This window comes from Amblyraja radiata, chromosome 28 (genome assembly GCF_010909765.2).
Source record: "Amblyraja radiata isolate CabotCenter1 chromosome 28, sAmbRad1.1.pri, whole genome shotgun sequence".
NCBI classification, from domain to species: Eukaryota; Metazoa; Chordata; class Chondrichthyes; order Rajiformes; family Rajidae; genus Amblyraja; species Amblyraja radiata.
In genome coordinates, this window is record NC_045983.1 from 35,252,851 (window position 1) to 35,273,046 (window position 20,196).

The following is a 20,196-nucleotide window of genomic DNA, read 5'->3' on the forward strand; positions in this document are numbered from 1 at the left end:
AGCAAGAGGCCAGATTGAAATTATTTTTTCCTGACGAAATTTCTATTTTCTTTCAAATGTTTGCTGTGCCTGTGAAACGGCACCCTGAACATCAACTCATTACACCCATACACCAACATCAGGTTCTCAGCATTTATTTTTCCTACCAAAGCAAACAACACATTATGTGACACCTGCAAATTTGTCTCAGGCACTTTGCATCCATTTCTCAGCTCGTTTTCCCACTTAGCATCAGTGAAACTTGCAACATTTTATTGTATGTAGGTAAAAACATTTGCACAAATGGAAAATATTGACATTTTCCAGCTCTGAACTCCCAGCTGACAACAGATAGGAAAGGATGCCACCAGCAAGAAGGAAATAGTAAACTAGCAAGACTTCAACATCACCCACGCTTAATTATTGTATTTTAACCCATACACGGAAGAAAGGTGAACTGAAATAGACTGTCATTTGTCTCAGCAATTTACAGCTATTCAAACTTATATTCCTCACTAGTTCAGAGTTTAATTGGAATCTGTTCATGTGTCTGAAGAGGAGTCTCGACCCGAAGCGTCAACCATTCCTTCTCTCCAGAGATGCTGCCTGTCCTGCTGAGTTACTCCAGCTTTGGGTCTATCTTCGATTTAAACCAGCATCTGCAGTTCCTTCTTACACAGATACAACCTATATCGCAGCTTTCCTGCACCACTCTGACAATTTGGTGCCATGAGGTAGTAAGAGGTCAACAAATTGTAAGAGGCCAACTTTATTTTTGTCAATAAGCATGACCAATAAAAACATGCAAATTGAATGTCATTAACATCCAGGGGCCATTTTGATTCCTGCTCCTTACAGACCATTGCCTCTTTCTACTCGGGGAAAGTCCAGGACAATAATCTTATGGGTAAAGGCAGCTAATGAACAGAAGTAAACCTTAACACTTGTGGCAGCCACTCTTTAATACATCACCATTATAGCAAATCAAAGCTATGCTAAAGCTAACAGTTTAAATTGGAATATATTAATAATCACAAATGTAAACTCTAGTTGCCTATCAAGTTGCTTTGATGGTTGTCATTAAATAATTTCCTTATCTGCGTACTCTTGAATAACAGAATTATGATACAATAGAACGTTACTTTGACCCACCAAGTCCATGATCACCTGTTCAAATTAGATCCATGTTACTCTACTTTCTTATCCACTCCCTACACATTGGGGCAATTTTACAGAGGCCAATTAACCTCCAAACATACATATCTTTGGCATATGGGAAGAAATCAGAGCACCTGAAGCAAATCCACATGGTCACAGGGAGAACATGCAAATGCTACCCAGCATCCGAGGTCAGGATCAAATCAGTCATTGGCGCCATGAGGTTGCACCTATACCAGCTGTGCTCTTTATACTGCAGGATGAAGCCTCATTCTACAACTGGCAGCACCAAAAATCCTTGCTGACTGCACAATTCATTAAAGATTTTAAACTAAAATTAAGAACCCTAACTGGGATCTTGCAGTAGATACTCTGATCCAATATGTAAATATAAAAGCTCCTTTGTTTCAACCAAGCTCCAACTGAAACTTCCTGTCAGGAAATGAGATGCATTTCAGTGCGTAGGTGCCAAATGCACTGCCTGCCCTCAGCACAAGTGTCGTGGGGGGGAAAACTTGTTTCTTCTATGCCACCCCACAACTTACGCCTCAATCCCATAAACCCACAATAACCAATTTTGAATGAACAATTAGTCTCCACATTCCTTTTGAGTACAGAATTTCAAAGGCACAATGGGATGTGGTGCAAGGTATACAGATCAAAATGTATCTAGGTTTAATACCACCTAATTGTAATTTTAACAATCTCAGCTAGAAGTGTCTAATGCTATTGTACGCAATATTTTCAGTGCACTCATTGCTCACCATACTTGTACATATGACAATAAATTCAACTCGACAACATCATGGCTGCACGGTAAAGAGAAGAAATATTCAATCGAGGTTTCTAGCAAATTGCCCTGCTAGAAACATGCAGCCATGCCAGGTACATAGTCAGATTCCATCAAGCCGCACACAAAGTGGAACACACGCATCTGGCATTTAAGAATAAAACAGGAACAACACAAGAACGATTTCTTGATAGGTTTCACACTGCCAAGGTAACATTTGATATGCTTACTGGGACAACATTCCCTCCAATAGCCATACTCCAAATGGCAGTGGCTTGAACCTATTTCTTGCATAGATGTTTTGATTCCCAATATAAATGGACACCAAGGTGAACAAAGTCTTGAGATTAAGTGTATTATAGCATATAATTTCCATTTGTGTGAAAACACTATTTAAAAATATTACCTTTAGTGTGATACATAACAGCAGATTTCAGGTCAAATGACCCAAAGCTGTCTTTTCTGTCAAAGCCTCTGTGGTACCTTGGGTGTTCTTTGGCTGATGGCACCAAAGCATTGGTAGAAGAGGCCTGTTGTGGTGTTTCTTTCCCAAAGTCTTTTGGGGCAAAACCTATTGCACTTTGGCTTGTAGCAGCCATCTTTTGCAGTTCACTAATATGTGGTTCCACAGACCGAGCCATGCTCTCAGCAGAAACACTAGCAGCCACTGTGGCAGTCTTCATGACATTGCCGAGAACCTGAGGGCTAGTCCGTTTGTCTAGTTCATAAGCCTTTGGAAACACAGGAATTTCAGATCCTGAAGACAGCAGTTCAGCACCCTGTGAAACCAAAGTGGCTGCACATTCAGCTTGAAATGTCAAATCCAGAGGTGGGTTGTCCACAGATTTTACAGATGCTAGCTCAGGGCCTGCACTTGGCTCATTAATAAAAGATAACCCCCATTGGTTCTGGAAAATATCCCCCAGGTTTTGTTGAGTTGTCTGTAATGGCAGATCCACCTGTGTTGTGCCAGGAAGCACCGATTGCATATTTGAAGGGTAGACAAAGAGACCCTGCTTTCTTTGTTCCGTGGCCTCTGGGTCTATGCCGTCAGGAGACACAGACGTTTCACTCCCAGATGAGGCAGGCACTACAGTATTGGCAGCAGTAACTGTCTGAACTCCTGAAACACCAATATGCCCATCAGTAACTACTGAAGCCAAACCATTGGAAAAACTAGTTGAGGTGACAGTTTTCACAGCAGACATAGGAACCTGTGACAAACGACCTGAAGCTTGTGTCTGAGTGTCCACAGCCAGAGACTGATTAGAGGATGATTTGTTGAGGTTCTCTTTAACTTTACTTGCATAACTAATCTTGGGAACAATTTTTGCACTACTGTTGTCCACTGGGAAGACTGGAGGTGGTTTAAAGAGAGTCCAGGAATCTTCCTTTGAAGTCACAGATGCTGCCTTAGATTTCGGTTTCTCTTCATACTTCTTACCACCACTAGGCTTTCCATCGGAATTTTTTCGCTGAGTTTCACTGGCTCCCACCTTTCCACGGGTTCCAGCAGCATTAACGGGTGCAGGCTCATACCTGCCACTAGGTTTTGCATTTTCGACACGACTTGCTTTCTGCTCGGGTAACTCGAGCTTGGTGTTGTCAAGATCTAGTTTTGGGGTTGGTGAATTCCCCTCGTGTTGCATGATTTTGTCTTGAAACAAATTCAAGTTCTCAACACCTTTGTCACTATTCCTCCGACCTTTGCGTTTCTTCGGGGTAGTGTAACCACTCTCAGATCCACTACCATCATTGTCAGCTGAATTCTTGACAGAAAATCCATTTGTAATATACCCAGAGCTGCTAGATATAACACCATTGAGAAGTGACAATGCCTCCTTCTTCTCAATCAATCTGCTATCCCTGGATTTATTCTCAAAGACTTTGTCATTTTTTTTGTCCATACTGTTTTTTTGATTATAATTCTTTGTTTTATTAACCACTCTGTTGTGTACAATAGTTTTTGTTGTGTGCCTGGGGTTGAAATTAGTGTCTAAAAATTGCTTCCTGCCGTTAACCGTGCTGGAAGAAATCAAGTTTAACTCTTCAATTTCCTGGCTTGCTGTAGATTCAAATTCGTCCTCTGATCCAGCATCACCATTTAATTCTTCAAAACCTAAGAAGAAAAAACAAAAATTAGACTTAAATACTTTTCGAGAAAATATACTAAACATATATTGCAGCGATGACAAGATTATCTGCCATGTGTTATGCATTCAGAACTACTGGCAAAGTAGCTAACCTCTGACATTATAATTTCTGGCCTACACCCAAGAAAATCATTGCTCAACTTTCCCCAACATAAAAAAGACAGAGCTATTCTGATTTTAACTATTCCACTCATTAACAATGTGCATTTTTGATTTTATGCTTTGTTTCAGTTACATTATTTGTAAGTTTTTTTTAAATCAACAATAATGTTCATGCTGCCTCACCCGCTGAGTTTCTCCAACATTGCGTCTACCTTAGATTTTTCCATCATCTGCAGTTCTTTCTTAAACAATGTTCAATTGTTGGCACTATAAAGGCTATCTTGATTCCAGTAAATGGATTCTACATGTTTCTATCAAAACATGTTTCTAAACCAAATAATTCACTCGGTAAATATAACTAACACTATTTTCAAAGATTTAAATTACAGTAGCATTCCACTAAGTAACACCAAAAATCTAATTCTCGGTCAATATTTGAATACCAAGTTGTATAAATTGAGCGGCACAGCGGTAGAGTTGCTGCCTTGCAGCTACAGAGGCCCGGGTTCGATCCTGACTACGGGTGCTGTCTGTACGGAGTTTGTACGTTCTCCCCGTGACTGCGTGGGTTTTCTCCAGAAGTTCCCACACTCCAAAGACGTACAGGCTTTTAGGTTAATTGGCTTGGTAGAAGTGTAAATTGTCCCTAGTGTGTGTAGGACAGTGTTAATGTGCGGGGATCACTGGTTCCATGCTGTATCTCTAAACTAAATGCTCTTTCATTATAAAACTTTGTGTGCAGAAGTAGGCGTTAAGAGTTTCACAGGGAGGTAATCCGGGAACAACAGCAGAGTGTGAAAAACAGAAATTGGGCTAAAGACTGAAAAGATTTAATGCATGGCAACACAGGGATCATGTACAATGAGAAGAACCAGAGAAAAAAATGAACTATGCCACAAGATTAATGCTTCCCAACAAAAGATCCCCAATCAAGTAATCAAAGTGACCCGACATCAGGTGCCATTTGTGAAGTCTGCAAATCCTCTCTGCAACTGACAATAGACAATACGAGTAGGCCATTCGGCCCTTTGAGCCAGCACCACCATTCAATGTGATTATGGCTGAGCATCCCCAATCAGTACCCCGTTTCAGCCTTCTGCATGGGTTCCCCTCCCACACTGAATGATTTGCCACTGTGAAATACCTGTGTAGGCGAGTGATAGAACCTGGGAATTGGTTGAGAATGTGGGGTGAATAAAAAGTACTGGCATAAGGTAGGATTAGTATAAATAGGTAGCTGATGGTAATGTGGACTTGGCATGCCATAGGGTCCACTTCATGTGCTGTATCTCTCCAACACAATTTAGTGATAGGAAATCAATAACCATTCTGTTCTGAAAAATTAAAACATTGAAGAGGCACAGAGCAGAATTATTAATAGTTTATTTGCACAAATGTTACCCAGTCTATTGAACATTTCCAATACTTTTATTTCAGAATTCCTGCATCTGCAGTTTAAAATATATATATTTTTAAAGTTCCTCCTACAGAAACAAAATCACAGTGCGCGTTACACAAGATCATTCCAATCTTCCTACTGTCAACTTCTTCCAACATCTATCTTGCTCAAAGCTTTAGTCTTACGGCATGAACTTAAATTAGTTTTGAATAGATACAGCAGCTGAAAGCTACGCATTTCATAACTATGGAGAAGTTCAGGTCATTTTTTTTTTCAAGATTGGCCTCTTGTTGGAGTTATCTCGACCAGAATTTCAGAGGTACAAGTTAGAACCATGATAGAGATTTGCAACATTGGCTCATCTTTTAAGTTCATTAAACCTTCACATTTGTATGGAAACTGCAACATTTTATTTTAGCTGCAAATCAAGAACATTACAGACCAGGTTATTTTGGTTTTACCGTAGATTTTTAATTAACACCTAGACCCATTGACTCAATAAGATTAATATTGCCAATCAGAAGATTTGGATTTAAACAGAGCTAATTTTCTGAGTTAATACTTTAGTACAGCAGTGATGTGCTGTATTAATTAGGCATAGATCTCCTTTGCGACATTATGCACAAAAGCTGTTTGGAAAGAAATAACTGGCTACGAAGCCAAAGAGCATTTGACAAAACTAATACATAAAACAACTGTTCTAATTGTTTGTATTAATATAAATTGTTTAGCTGTCAAAAACATTATTCATCCTTCAAGCACTCAAATTTGTACGCTATTGGACATCTTAAAGAAAGAAAATGTGATCAAGTACTGACAAGTCCAGCTTTTATTAGCAAGCTATACAAATGTAAACTACAAATTTGCACATGATGGTGCAGGGTATTACCATATCTGTTTACCTACTAGATGAATGTATGATGGTTTAAATATGCTTTAATTGCAAAATCTGAAAAGACTTGGACTAGCATTGTTCCTTACACTCATGGAAAGTTCCATTAAGGTTTTGCACTAGATGAAAGCAGAGACAAAAAAAGTTCTATCTATGGAGAGAAAAGTCTACAGATGCTGGAATCTGGAACAAAGATGGCTGGAATGAACTGAATGAATCAGGCAACAACTGTTAAGGGAAATAGACATTCAACGTTTCGGGTCGAGATCACACGGAGTAGGCGGGGGAAGCAGCAGGGTGAGAGGATGAAGGTATTAGCGGAAATACCTCATGCACTCTCATCCTGCTTCTTCCCTACCTACAGTACCCTATCACCCACACACTCCTCCCATTGGGTTCCTCCCCCCTACTGTTCCAATTTGCCCACACCATCTCATTTAGTTCCATCACTTTCTTTCTCCAGATTGCATCATCTGCAGACCCTGGTTATCACCACCTATCACATCCCAGCCTCTAGAGTACAATGAATGAAAATCCGGAATAGACTGACCAACATACAGTATTAACGGTGGCTCGCTTTTTCAAGTCAGCAATTGGACCAGAACTTCTAGGCAAAACTGGTTCTCCACAAATGAGTAACAAAGGCAGGAAATTAATATCAATACAGACAACATCTAACCTCTAAAGTTAAGTGGCAAGTTTAATGCAGTTTATGCTTGACTTGACTCAACAGTTCAACTACTGCAAATTTGCCAGAAATCATGACTATCATGATATGTGTTTTATTCAACTATTTCTAAAATTTGCTTAAAATGATTTTCGGTAAAAAGGCAAGTGTATCAGTTAAATTTAGAATGGTTCTAAATAATTCTCAAAGTAACAACTAACCTTTAGCACTAAATTTAATCGCAATGATTAAAAATGCATCAAAAATAAATGCCTTGGGAGATTTGCTATTCAGACACAAAGCCACTTTCCCCAAGCTTAGATCTGTCTATCAAACTGTTCCAATGTACATCATCTAGTATCAGGAAATTAGTTTGACACTAACCCCAAGCAGTACCACTGCTGCTGTAAAAATACCATGGGCACATTATTTCCCCCAACCTGACAAGATAACGTAGATAAATATTTAAACAGGCCTCAAAATTAAACGTTGCAAGATTTGATTCTTATTTAAAGGCAACTTAATCTGACATGTTGGATGTGATAGATAAATCTTCTGAACACACCAAGAATTATGACCCCATCATCTATATCTAGGAAACTACAAGGTGGAAAGGTAAACTTTCAGACGATGCAGAGTTGTGTTGGAATGAGTGTGCAACATGAAAGTACAACGTGGGCAACAGCCAGTTAGGAAGAGTTGTAAAATTGTAAAATACTCTAGGAATTCTAGGTCTCTTGACTTACGAATCAAAGTTAGTTTGCAGGTACATCATGCAATTAAGAGATTAAACTGCAAAAAACATTGGGAGTCTGAAGAAGGATTTCGACCCGAAACGTTGCCTATTTCCTTCGCTCCATAGATACTGCCTCACCCGCTGAGTTTCTCCAGCATTTTTGTTTACCTTCGATTTTCCAGCATCTGCAGTCCTTCTTAAACGTTATATGCAGTACTTCTGGTGTGAAGGAAGGAACTGCAGATGCTGATTTAACCTAAAGGTAGGCACAAAGTACTGGAGTAACTCAGGCAGCATCTCGGGAGAGAAGGAATGGGTAAAGTTTCAGGTCGAGAACCTTCTTCAGACTCCCAACGTTTTTTGCAGTTTAGTCTCTTAATTGCATGATGTACCTGCAAACTAACTTTGATTGTACACAAAATTGCTGGAGGAACTCAGCGGGTGCAGCAGCATCTATGGAGCGGAGGAAATAGGCGACGTTTCGGGCCGAAACCCTTCTTCAGACTGATGGGGGGTGGGGAAAGAAAGAAGGAAAAAGGGAAGAGGAGGAGCCCGAGGGCGGGCGGATGGGAGGGTGGAAGGAGACAGCTAGAGGGTGAAGGAAGGGGAGGGGACAGCACAGGCTAGCCAAATTGGGGGAATTCAATGTTGATGCCATAGGGGCGCAAGGACCCCAGACGGAATATGAGGTGCTGTTCCTCCAATTTCCGCTGTTGCTCACTCTGGCAATGGAGGAGACCCAGGACAGAGAGGTCGGATTGGGAATGGGAGGGGGAGTTGAAGTGCTGAGCCACCGGGAGGTCATGTAGGTTAAGGCGGACCGAGCGGAGGTGTTCGGCGAAACGGTCGCCCAACCTACGCTTGGTCTCACCGATGTAAATTAGCTGACATCTAGAGCAGCGGATGCAGTAGATGAGGTTGGAGGAGATACAGGTGAACCTTTGTCGCACCTGGAACGACTGCTTGGGACCTTGAATGGAGTCGAGGGGGGAGGTGAAGGGACAGGTGTTGCATTTCTTGCGGTTGCAACGGAAAGTGCCCGGGGAGGGGGTGGTGCGGGAGGGAAGGGAAGAATTGACGAGGGAGTTGCGGAGGGAGCGGTCTTTGCGGAAGGCAGACATGGGGGGAGATGGGAAGATGTGGCGAGTGGTGGGGTCACGTTGGAGGTGGCGGAAATGGCGGAGGATTATGTGTTGTATTTGCCGGCTGGTGGGGTGAAAGGTGAGGACCAGAGGGACTCTGCCCTTGTTGCGTGTGCGGGGATGGGGAGAGAGAGCAGTGTTGCGGGGTATGGATGAGACCCTGGTGTGAGCCTCATCTATGGTGGCGGAGGGGAATCCCCGTTCCCTGAAGAACGAGGACATTTCCGATGCCCTGGTATGAAATGTCTCATCCTGGGAACAGATGCGGCGTAGGCGGAGGAATTGGGAGTAAGGGATGGAGTCTTTACAGGGGGCAGGGTGGGAAGACGTGTAGTCCAGATAGCCATGTGAGTCAGTGGGTTTATAATGTATGTCGGTCAGGAGTCTGTCCCCTGCGATGGAGATGGTGAGGTCAAGGAATGGTAGGGAAGTGTCGGAAATCGTCCAGGTGTATTGGAGTGCCGGATGGAAGTTGGTGGTGAAGTGGATGAAGTCAGTCAGTTGTGTGTGGGTGCAGGAGGTGGCACCAAAGCAGTCGTCAATGTAGCGGAGGTAGAGGTCGGGGATGGGGCCCTGGTACGCATTGAACAAGGATTGTTCAACGTACCCGACAAAGAGGCAGGCGTAGCTATGGGCACACGCATGGGCCCCAGCTACGCCTGCCTCTTTGTCGGGTACGTTGAACAATCCTTGTCATTCAATGTGATCATGGCTGATCATCCCCAATCAGTACCCCGTTCCTGCCTTCTCCCCATATCTCCCGACCGCTATCTTTAAGAGCCCTATCTAGCTCTCTTGAAAGTATCCAGAGAACCGGCCTCCACTGAGGCAGAGAATTCCATACTCACACAACTGTGAGAAAAAGTGTTTCCTCGTCTCCGTTCCAAATGGCTTACCCCTGATTCTTAAACTATGGCCCCTGGTTCTGGACTCCCCCAACATCGGGAACATGTTTCCTGCCTCTAGCATGTCCAAACTCTTAACAATCTTACACGTTTCAATTGGATCACCTCTCATCCTTCTAAACTCCAGAGTGTACAAGCCCAGCCGCTCCATTCTCTCAGCATGACAGTCCCGCCATCCCGGGAATTAACCTTGTAAACCTACGCTGTACTCCCTCAATAGCAAGAATGTCCTTCCTCAAATTAGGGGATCAAAACTGCACACAATACTCCAGGTGTGGTCTCACTAGGGCTCTGTACAACTGCAGAAGGACCTCTTTGCTCCTATACTCGACTTCTCGTTATAAAGGTCAACATGCCATTCGCTTTCTTCAGTGCCTGCATGCTTACTTTCATAGACTGATGAACAAGGACCCCCAGATCCCGTTGTACTTCCCCTTTTCCCAACTTGACGCCATTTAGATAGTAATCTGCCTTCCTGTTTTTGATACCAAAGTGGATAACCTCACATTTATCCACATTAAACTTCATCTGCTATGCATCTGCCCACTCCCCCAACCTGTCCAAGTCACCCTGCATTCTCATGGCATCCTCCTCAGTTCACACTGCCACCCAGCTTTGTGTCATCTGCAAATTTGCTAATGTTACTCTGAATCCCTTCATCCAAATCATTGATGTATATTGTAAATAGCTGCAGTCCCAGCACCGAGCCTTGTGGTACCCCACTAGTCACTGCCTGCCATTCTGAAAGGGACCCGTTAATCCCCACTCTTTGTTTCCTGTCTACAACCAATTTTCTATCCATGTCAGCACTCTACCCCCAATACCATGTGCCCTAATTTTGCCCACCAATCTCCTATGTGGGACCTTATCAAATGCTTTCTGAAAGTCCAGGTACACTACATCCACTGACTCTCCCTTGTCCATTTTCCTAGTTACATCCTCAAAAAATTCCAGAAGATTAGTCAAGCATGATTTCCCCTTCGTAAATCCATGCTGACTCGGACCGATCCTGTTACTGCTATCCAAATGTGTGGCTATTTTATAATTTACCAGCATCTTCCCCACCACTGATGTCAGGCTAACTGGGCTATAATTCCCTGCTTTCTCTCTCTCTCCCGCCTTTCTTAAAAAGTAGGATAATATTAGCTATCCTCCAATCCACAGGAACTGATCCTGAGTCTATAGAATATTGGAAAATTATCACCAATGCTTCCACGATTTCTAGAGCCACTTCCTTAAGTACCCTGGGATGCAGACCATCAGGCCCTGGGGATTTATCAGCCTTCAGTCCCATCAGTCTACCCAACACCATTTCCTGCCTAATGTGGATTTCCTGCAGTTCCTCCGTCACCCCAGATCCTCTGGCCACTATATCAGGAAGATTGCTTGTGTCCTCCTTAGTGAAGACGGATCCAAAGTGCCTGTTCAACTCATCTGCCATTTCCTTGCTCCCCCTAATAAATTCACCTTTTTCGGTCTTCAAGGGTCCAACTTTGGTCTTAACTAATTTTTTCCTCTTCACATACCTAAAGAAGCTTTTACTATCCTCCATCATATTTTTGGCTAGCTTATCTTCGCACCTCATCTTTTCTCCCTGTATTGTCTTTTTAGTTATCTTCTGTTGCTCTTTAAACATTACCCAATCCTCTTGCTTCCCGCTCATCTTTGCTATGTTGTACTTCTTCTCTTTTATTTTTATACTGTCCCTGACGTCCCTCGTCAGCCACGGTCACCCCTTACTCCCCTTGGAATCTTTCTTCCTCCTAGGAATGAACTGATCCTGCACCTTCTGTATTATTCCTAGAAATACCTGCCATTGTTGTTCCACTGTCATCCCTGCTAGAGTATCTTTCCATTCAACTTTGGCCAGCTCCTCCCTCATGGCCCCATGGTCCCCTATATTCAACTGCAACACTGTCTACCCTCCTCCCTCTCCAATTGTAGATTAAACCTGACCATATTATGGTCACTACCTCCTAATGGCTCATTAACCTCAAGTTCCTTTATCAAATCCGGTTCATTACATAACACTAAATCCAGAATTGCCTTCTCCCTGGAAGGCTCCAATACAAGCTGCTCTAAGAATCCATCACGAAGGCACTCTACAAAGTCCCTTTCTTGGGGTCCATTACCAACCTGATTCTCCCAGTCTACCTGCATGTTGAAATCTCCCATTACAACCACAGCATTACCTTTGCTACATGCCAATTTTAACTCCCGATTCAACTTGCACCCTATGTCCAGGCTACTGTTTGGGGGCCTGTAGATAAGTCCAATAAGGGTCTTTTTACCCTTACAATTCCTTAGTTCTACCCATACTGACTCCACATCTCCCGTTTCAATGTCACCCCTTGCAAGGGACTGAATTTCATTCCTGACTAACAGAGTTACCCCACCCCCTCTGCCCACCTGTGTCTTTTCGATAGGAGGTATACCCTTGAATATTCAGTTCCCAGCCCTGGCCCTCTTGCAGCCATGTCTCTGTAATTCCCACAACAGCATACTTGCCAATTTCTAACTGAGCCTCAAGCTCGTCCACTTTATTTCTTATACTTCGCGCATTCATATACAACACTTTGACCTCCGTATTCACGTTCCCCCTCGCACCACTCGCAATTGGCCCCGATCTTCCTCTTTTATCCCTTCGCAAACTTTCCTTCCCATTAATTCGAATCTTTTGTAATTTTTCCTGTAGTCATTTCCCCTTCAACTCCATCTTTATACACTCAATTTGTCAATCCCTCCCCCCCACTATTTAGTTTATTTAATTGGATTGGTGCTACCTCCTGCACCCATGCAGAACTCACTGACTTCATCAACTTCACCACTAATTTCCATCCTGCAAGCAAATTCACTTGGGCCATCTCCGACATCTCCCTACCATTTCTAGATCTCACTGTCTCCATTACAGGAAACAGACTATTGACCGACATCTGCTACAAACCTACTGACTCCCATAGCTATCTTGACTACACTTCTTCCCACCCTGCTTCCTGTAAAGACTATCCCCTACTCCCAATTCCTCCGCCTACGCCGCATCTGCACTCAGGATGAGGTGTTCCATACCAGGGCATTGGAGATGTCCTCATTCTTTAGGAAACAGGGGTTCCCCTCTTCCATTATAGAGGAGGATCTCACTAGGGTCTCCTCGATATTCCGCAGCTCCGCTATTGCTCCCCCTCCCCCCCATTCGTAACAAGGACAGAGTCCCCTTGTCCTTACCTTCCACCCATTAACAGCCGTCGCATACAGCATATAATCCTCCAATATTTTTGCCACCTCCAACGGGATCCCACAACTGGCCACATCTTCCCATCTCCACCCCTTTCTGCTTTCCGCAGAGACCTTTCCCTCCGAAACTCCCTGGTCAACTCGTCTCTTCCCACGCAAACCACCCCCTTCCCAGGTACTTTCCCCAGCAACCGCAGGAGATGCAACACCTGTGCCTTTACCTCCCCCCCTCGACTCCATCCAAGGACCCAAACCCTCTTTCCAGGTGAGGCAGACTTGCACCTCCTCCAACCTCATCTATTGTATCCGCTGCTCCAGATGTTAACTTCTCTACATCTGCGAGACCAAGCGCAGGAGCTGCGATAGTTTTGCTGAACACCTCCGCTCAGTCCACCTTAACCTACCTGATCTCTCGGTGGCTCAGCACATCAACTCCTCTCCCATTCCCAAGCTGACCTTTGGAATTGGAGGAACAGCACCTCACATTTCACTTGTGTAGCTTACACCCCAGTGGAATGAACATTGACTTCTCTAACTTCAGATAGCCCTTGCTTTCTCTCTCCATCCCCTCCGCCTTCCTAGTTCTCCCACTTATTGTCTCAGACTACATTCGATCTTTGGCCTGCCCCCTCCCCTGACATCAGTCTGAAGGGTCTCGACCCGAAACGTCACCCATTCCTTCTCTCCAGAGATGCTGCCTGACCCGCTGAGTTACTCCAGCATTTTGTGTCTACCTTCGATTTAAACCAGCATCTGCAGTTCTTTCCCACACAAGGGACCACGAATGCTCAGTTGTTAAATATATTTAAAATGCTATCAGGTATTTTTTGAATCACATGGATATGAAGTTTGGGCAGAAAATACAGAACTGAGATTAAGAACTCCCATGATCTCAAATGGCAGAACAGGCTTGAGGGGGAAGCGACATGCTCAAACTCAGAGTTCTTAAATGAAACTCAATTATAATCACCAATATCTGAAGAGGAGTAACCAGAAGCATTGGTTAAATGCTAAAGTACACACATAGTTGAATGTTTTAGTTTGGATTGAATTTTTGATTAAAGGAATCAAACAGGAATTTACTTAGTTGTTATAACATTTTCCACAGCATCCAATCCCTTTAAAAAAAAAAAGGCTACATACCACCAAATGATATGAGCGCTTCAATACCAGTCTTGTTATTTTCTCCCAGTCACCATTCAGATTAAAAAACTCATAGCACATCAGGCATTCACTGCCAGCCCCAGTCTCAGCAATAAGCCAATCATCACATTTGATGGGTTTAAGCGTTTAGACTAGCTTTGATGGGCGCATTGCTTGGCATGGACAATTTGGGGTGAAGGGCCTGTTTCCATGCTGTATGACTCTATCATATCACTAAGTTTACCTATGTTAAGGGCCTGTCCCAATGTACAAGGTAATTCAAGAGTTCTCCCGAGTTTCCCCTGATTCGAACTCGGAGAATTACAGTAATAGCCGCTCGTAGGTACTCGGGGCTCTCGTTCAAGTTATAGATGCTAACTATTCTGTCCTCTGTTTAAGCGGAGGACAGAATACTAACATAGGACCGGAAAAACAAATCCCCAAAAGGAAGTACAACCAACTGTACAGAGATTTGTGCACATCGTGAAAGCTGACATTCTCACCAAGGGACGTTTACCTGAAATGTTGATTGTTTCTTTTCATAGATGCTCCCTGCATTGTTGAAAGCTTCTTATATTTTGTTTTTGAAAATCTGCTAGTCATATGACTGTTGAATTGCTTAATTTACCACATAATAAATGTATTTAGATAGGATATATTGTAATGTTAAGGATCCATGGGGCAAAATTTATAGGAATTTGCAAACAAGACAAGCTCTTGAGATATTAGCATAAATGAGTATAAAATGACTACCATTTCTGGTTCCTTTTAAAAGGTGAAATGGCATAAAAATAGTTTAATGGAATTTTAGATCCCCAGGACTGCTGTTTGAGAGCACAGCTGCCCATGGTTGAAGAACCAAGTCAGAATTGGTCAGGTTTTACAGGAATGCCCATTTGTTGTTGTACAGAGGCAAGACCAAGAAAAGATTTGAAAAAAAAATGTTTAAAGGAAAAACCAAGGTCCTGTCCTGACAGCCAGTGCAAGCACAGGGTGATGGTCACACTGGAGCAAGTTACAACATAGTTTAGAAAGACCGTAAATCTATGGATTAGAGTCTAGGAATTACATTTCAAGGAACACGGGAATGGATGGTTTCAGCTGAAAGACAGACTCAAACAGAATCAGGCGATGCTACGAAGGTAGAAATACAATGTCTCAAAAATAATCCAAAGTTTAATGGTCAAAGGTGACATGGAGGCTGTGAGGACTGGTTTAGCTTCAAGGAAAGGAATAGAATGAGTGGATAAAGACCAAAGCTTGCAGCAAGATACTGGCTCTGACCTTTCCAATATTTAGTTGTCTGGAGTAGCAGCAGGGATATTGGTTGAGGCAGACACAATAGTGATGTTAAAGACCCTTGGGTAGGGAATGGAAGGATACAGATTATGTATAGGCAGGTAAAAGTTGGAGTCTGGAAGAAGGGTCTCGACCCAAAACGTCACCCATTCCTCCTCTCCAGAGATGCTGCCTGACCCGCTGAGTTCCTCCAGCTTTTTTATCTTCAGATAAAAGTTGGTCTTGGCATCGTGTTCGGTGCAGACATCCTGGGCCAAAGAGTCTATTGCTGTGCTGTTCTATGGATTAATAAATCCAGACAGAAGTTGCAGTGATGCTGCAGCTAACCAGCAAAATGTAGATGCAAAACAGGAGGTGGATCAAGAACAGACCCCGACGAGTTTGATGTATTCGTGAGGGATGAGAGTTTACGGAAAGCACAGGATTCACTAACAACGACTGCGAAGAATACAATCACTTGTGTGCCCCCAATCAGTTGGAAAATGTGTGGAGGCACTGAAGATGGTGTTGACTATGCAGTTAGGGGAAGACTACCTTCTCCACAAATAGTTATCGTTAATAGCTATTATGGTACGGCAAAGGCAGAAGTTTGAGAACTAAAAAAAAACTTTTAAAACTATTTAAGGGCTAAGACAAGTTCAACAATTTAACATGTAGCAATAATGAAGTCGGGACAGTCGTTTGCTGGGACAGCTTTAGGATTTTTGTGATGACATCAGAACTGAAGAGGGAGGAAATTGGGTTGACTTCTGACAAATTTACTTCTGTCCTCCCAAATTTCCAGAACTTTATAGAAATGTGTACAAATTTCCTAGTTAAAATTAAAACATTAAGGTAAATGGCATTGGATACAGTATCTTTGGAGAAAACAAGCTAAATCTGTATTAATGCACACCAATGATTTTTAATTATGCCAAAAATCTCCCAAAATTGTAGTGGCCCTTGTCAGGCGAACTGAATAAACCAGCAGTCAAATGTGTGCTTCATTTAGAAAAAAGTTTGCCAACTACAAACCCCAAACTAGAGGGAAAATTTCTGCATGGAGCTCAAAATAAAAATTAAAAATGAGGGGTGTTTCACTGTAGTACCAAGCAGCAGCAGCTACACCATTGGAGCTGTACCTTTCAAGAAAGATGTTGAATAGAGAGAATTGGAACAAAGTAAATGTCATTCTATTATTTTTGAAGTGCCTCATCTAATATCAATCCATTAATGTCTCCAAAAACAGCCTGTCATTATTACATGGCTACCAGATGGAGCTTGTTATGCGCAATTTGGGTGCTGCATTTCCTAGATTCTGATTACATTCAATTAAGTACTTTGAAATATACTTAGTGCTTTGGGGGTCACCAGAGTTCACAGGAAGGTATTATATAAAAGTGCAAGATTGGATTTTTCTTCCCCACAGGCTGTATGAAGTGGAATACTGGACCAATCTGTCTCACCAAGCAACGTTAACTGCAATGCTACTGACGAACTTTAACACAGGCCTGCTCAAGGAATTAAGATTAATAGCCTGAAGCACAACAAAAGGTTATTGGATGAGCATGCTATGTTAAATACCCACTTTTGAACTGCATTAAAATTCAGATTAACTGATGTGTAGATATTTGTAACAGAAAGGCATTTTCTTTAACGATTTTCTATTGTTGGAAGCCAAGTGCTCCAATTAAATTTTGAAAGCGACCAAAATTGAACAACCATTTGATTAACAAAATGAAAGAGGAAAAAAAAGTTAAAATGGTCAGTAATAGGAAGTTTTTCTAAAAAGAAATTTGCTTAATGCATGCCGATTTGAGCTTCAGAAATCAAACAAGTCATGGCTATTTTGAGAGCTCGACGCATTTTGCCAGCCGCCTTCGTATACGCTTAAGTAGGCCTTAGTATGACCTTTAAAACGGCGGGTTCAGCTCCATGAATGTTTCCTTCCAGCGCATTTTTAAGGTGAAAAAATAAAGAGGGATGATTTTGGAGGGGAGGCTCGTCGCCGCCCTGGTACACGGGCAGGGGCCCACGTTGCAGAGCGAGGTGTGTGCCATACACTCCCCGCACCTGCCGACAAAAAAAACCCTCTCACGCACCGAAAACTTACTGAAAAAAACCCAACCCGCCCGGGAGTGGGCGTTATGCAAGCTCCCTCCCGGTGGTTTGGAAGGAGGGTGGCGAGGGAATAAAAAAAAAAAAGAGAAAGTGAAGTGAAGTGAAGCTGGCAAAAGGAGGCCGTGGGTGTGGAGGGGGAAGGGGGGGTAGCCACGTTGGTGGAGGGGAGAGAGGGGGAGAGGGAGAGAGTTTAACACCGAATCCACCCCGGGGTCCAGCATGGAGGGAGAGGGAGAGGGCGAGGGGAATGGAGGGGGGAGGGAAGAGGGCGGCCCGGGCCGGGCCCGGGCCCAGTGAGCGGGGCTCCCGCAACATGGCGGACAGGAAATAGCCCAGAGAACATTCCAGTCAGCCGGCATCATCGCGGCCTGGGCCCGGCCACCGAGGGACGGGAGACCGGGGACTGAGGGAGACACGCCGGGCCCAAGGTCACTCAGCCTTCCCTCCATCCTTCCCTCACGGGTAGGGGCTTCACCTCACACGGGGGGGGGGGGAGAAAATAAAACCCTAAAATAAAACCACTTCACACCGACAACAAGAAAGAGGGGAGGAGGACGGCCCAACCTGCTTTCTTCTTTTTCTTCGCTTTCTGGCCGTCTGAGACATCGCTGGCTTTGGTGGCTAGGTGTCCGCTGCCGCTGCTGCCGCCGCCGGGCTGCTGCCGCTGCTGCTGGGCGTCTCCATTGGCGAGCGGGGCGGGAGGCGCGGGCGGCGAGCGGCTGCACTTCTCGTCCATTGAAGGCGGCGGAGAGATGGCGGGGCCTGGGGGGGGAGGGGGGAGGCACTGCGCACGCGCCGGGGGAGGGGGGGAGGGGGCGCCGGCACCACGCCTGCGCACTCACCGGCACGCCGGGCTGGCTGCCGGCACCGCACATGCGCTGTGCGTTGATAACCGGCGGCCTGCCGGCATTGCACATGCGCGTCGCATTCTCATGGCGCGGGCTGGCGGGCTGCCGGCGCGGCGCGTGCGCATCACGTGGATCCCCGCATGTCCGCCGGCATGGCACATGCGTACTGTGTCTGTTCCAGGCCAGGCAGTCGGGCTGCCGGCGCCGCACATGCGCCGTGTGTCGAGTGACCAGGCCCCGAGCCCGGGCCGACGGCGGCCGATCCCACGGGCGTCCCAGGCCCCCGTCCCCCGCGGCGCCGGGACTACCAGGACGATCAATGGCTGCGGCAGCCGAGGCCGAGCACAGAACTCCGTCTGCTTCTGTCAAGGTAGCGGGAGGCAGAGGGAGAGGATGAGCTGGGCCGGGCCGGGTCTGTGGGCAGGGACATGGCCGGAATGTGAGGAGCTGGAGGCGGCCAGTGTCAGATAAGGACTGCGGGGGCCGGGGGAGGGAGGTAGTCTGGGGGGCTGTGTGTGTGTGTGGGGAGGGGAGGGGGAGCTTTTCACTGTACCTCGCTACAATAAACTAAATTGAAACTTGAAAGGCCTGTGGTCTGTGTGCCTGGGGTGGGGAGGGGGACGAGGAATCTGAGGCTGTGATGTGTGGTGGTGGGTGGGCTGTGAGCCAGTGTACCTGGGGTGGGGTCTGTAATGGGGAGGGAGGACAGAGCCTGTGCTGTGTGAGATGGGGATGAGAGGGGTGGGGGGGAGGGGGTGTCTGTGATAGGAAGTGGAGGGTGATGGGGTGGGGGCTGTGAGCCTATGATGGGGTGGGGATGGATGGAGGACTGAGAGTTCGTGATGGGGTGGCATACACTGGCTAAGCTGTGAACACTTGGATTGGAACGTCCCAGTCATGTCTGGTCAACTACAAGGGTCACGGGAACACGATGCCAGTCATTCCACACGGCTCTGCCCTGCGCCAGCAGTGGCTTCATTGCATCAGGCACGTTGCAGACTTCAGGACTTGATATTGGATCCTAATGTGTCAGGTAACACACGTTAATGTGTCTGAAGAAGGGTCACGACCCAAAACGTCACCTATTCCTTTTCTCCAGAGAAGCTGCCCGACCCGCTGAGTTACTCCAGCTTTGTGTCTATCTTTACTGTGGCCAGCTTGATTGTATTCATGTATAGTGTTTTCTTTGACTGGATAGCACGTAAACAAAGCTTTTCACCTTACACGTGCCAAAATAATAAACTAAACTCGATTTTTTCATCTGTGATTGCTGTCCAAGCAGGCACCAAACTCAGGAACAGCTTCCCCGCTGTTATCAGACTTCTGAACAGTGTTCACAAGTCATAGGAGCAGAATTAGGCTATTTGGCCCAACAAGTCCACTCCACCATTTAATCATTGCTGATTTCTTTATCCCTCAATCCCATTCTCCTGCTTTTTCCCCATAACCTTCGACAACCATCCTAATCAAGAAACTGTCACTCTCCACCCTAATAGCTGTCTGTGGCAATGAATTCCACATATTCACCACCCTCCGACTAAAGGAACGACCTTCAATTCTGAGGCTATGACCTCTGGTCCTGGACTCTCCCACTAGTGGAAACATCTTCTCCACATCCACACTATCCAGGCCTTTCACTATTCAGCAAGTTT

General features: G+C 44.8%; 1 protein-coding gene across 1 annotated transcript in view; it reads right to left on the reverse strand.

Moving 5' to 3' along the window:
- Window positions 1-18,469, reverse strand: part of nufip2 (nuclear FMR1 interacting protein 2) — a 35,168-nt gene extending 16,699 nt beyond the window's left edge. The window contains exons 1-2 of the mRNA XM_033046313.1: window positions 18,261-18,469; window positions 2,334-4,046 (exon numbers count right to left, since the gene is read on the reverse strand). Of these exons, the coding sequence (XP_032902204.1) occupies window positions 2,334-4,046; window positions 18,261-18,432 (1,885 nt within the window). The 5' untranslated portion in view covers window positions 18,433-18,469. The remainder of the gene's footprint in view (window positions 1-2,333; window positions 4,047-18,260) is intronic.
- Between the last annotated feature and the right edge of the window lie 1,727 nt (window positions 18,470-20,196).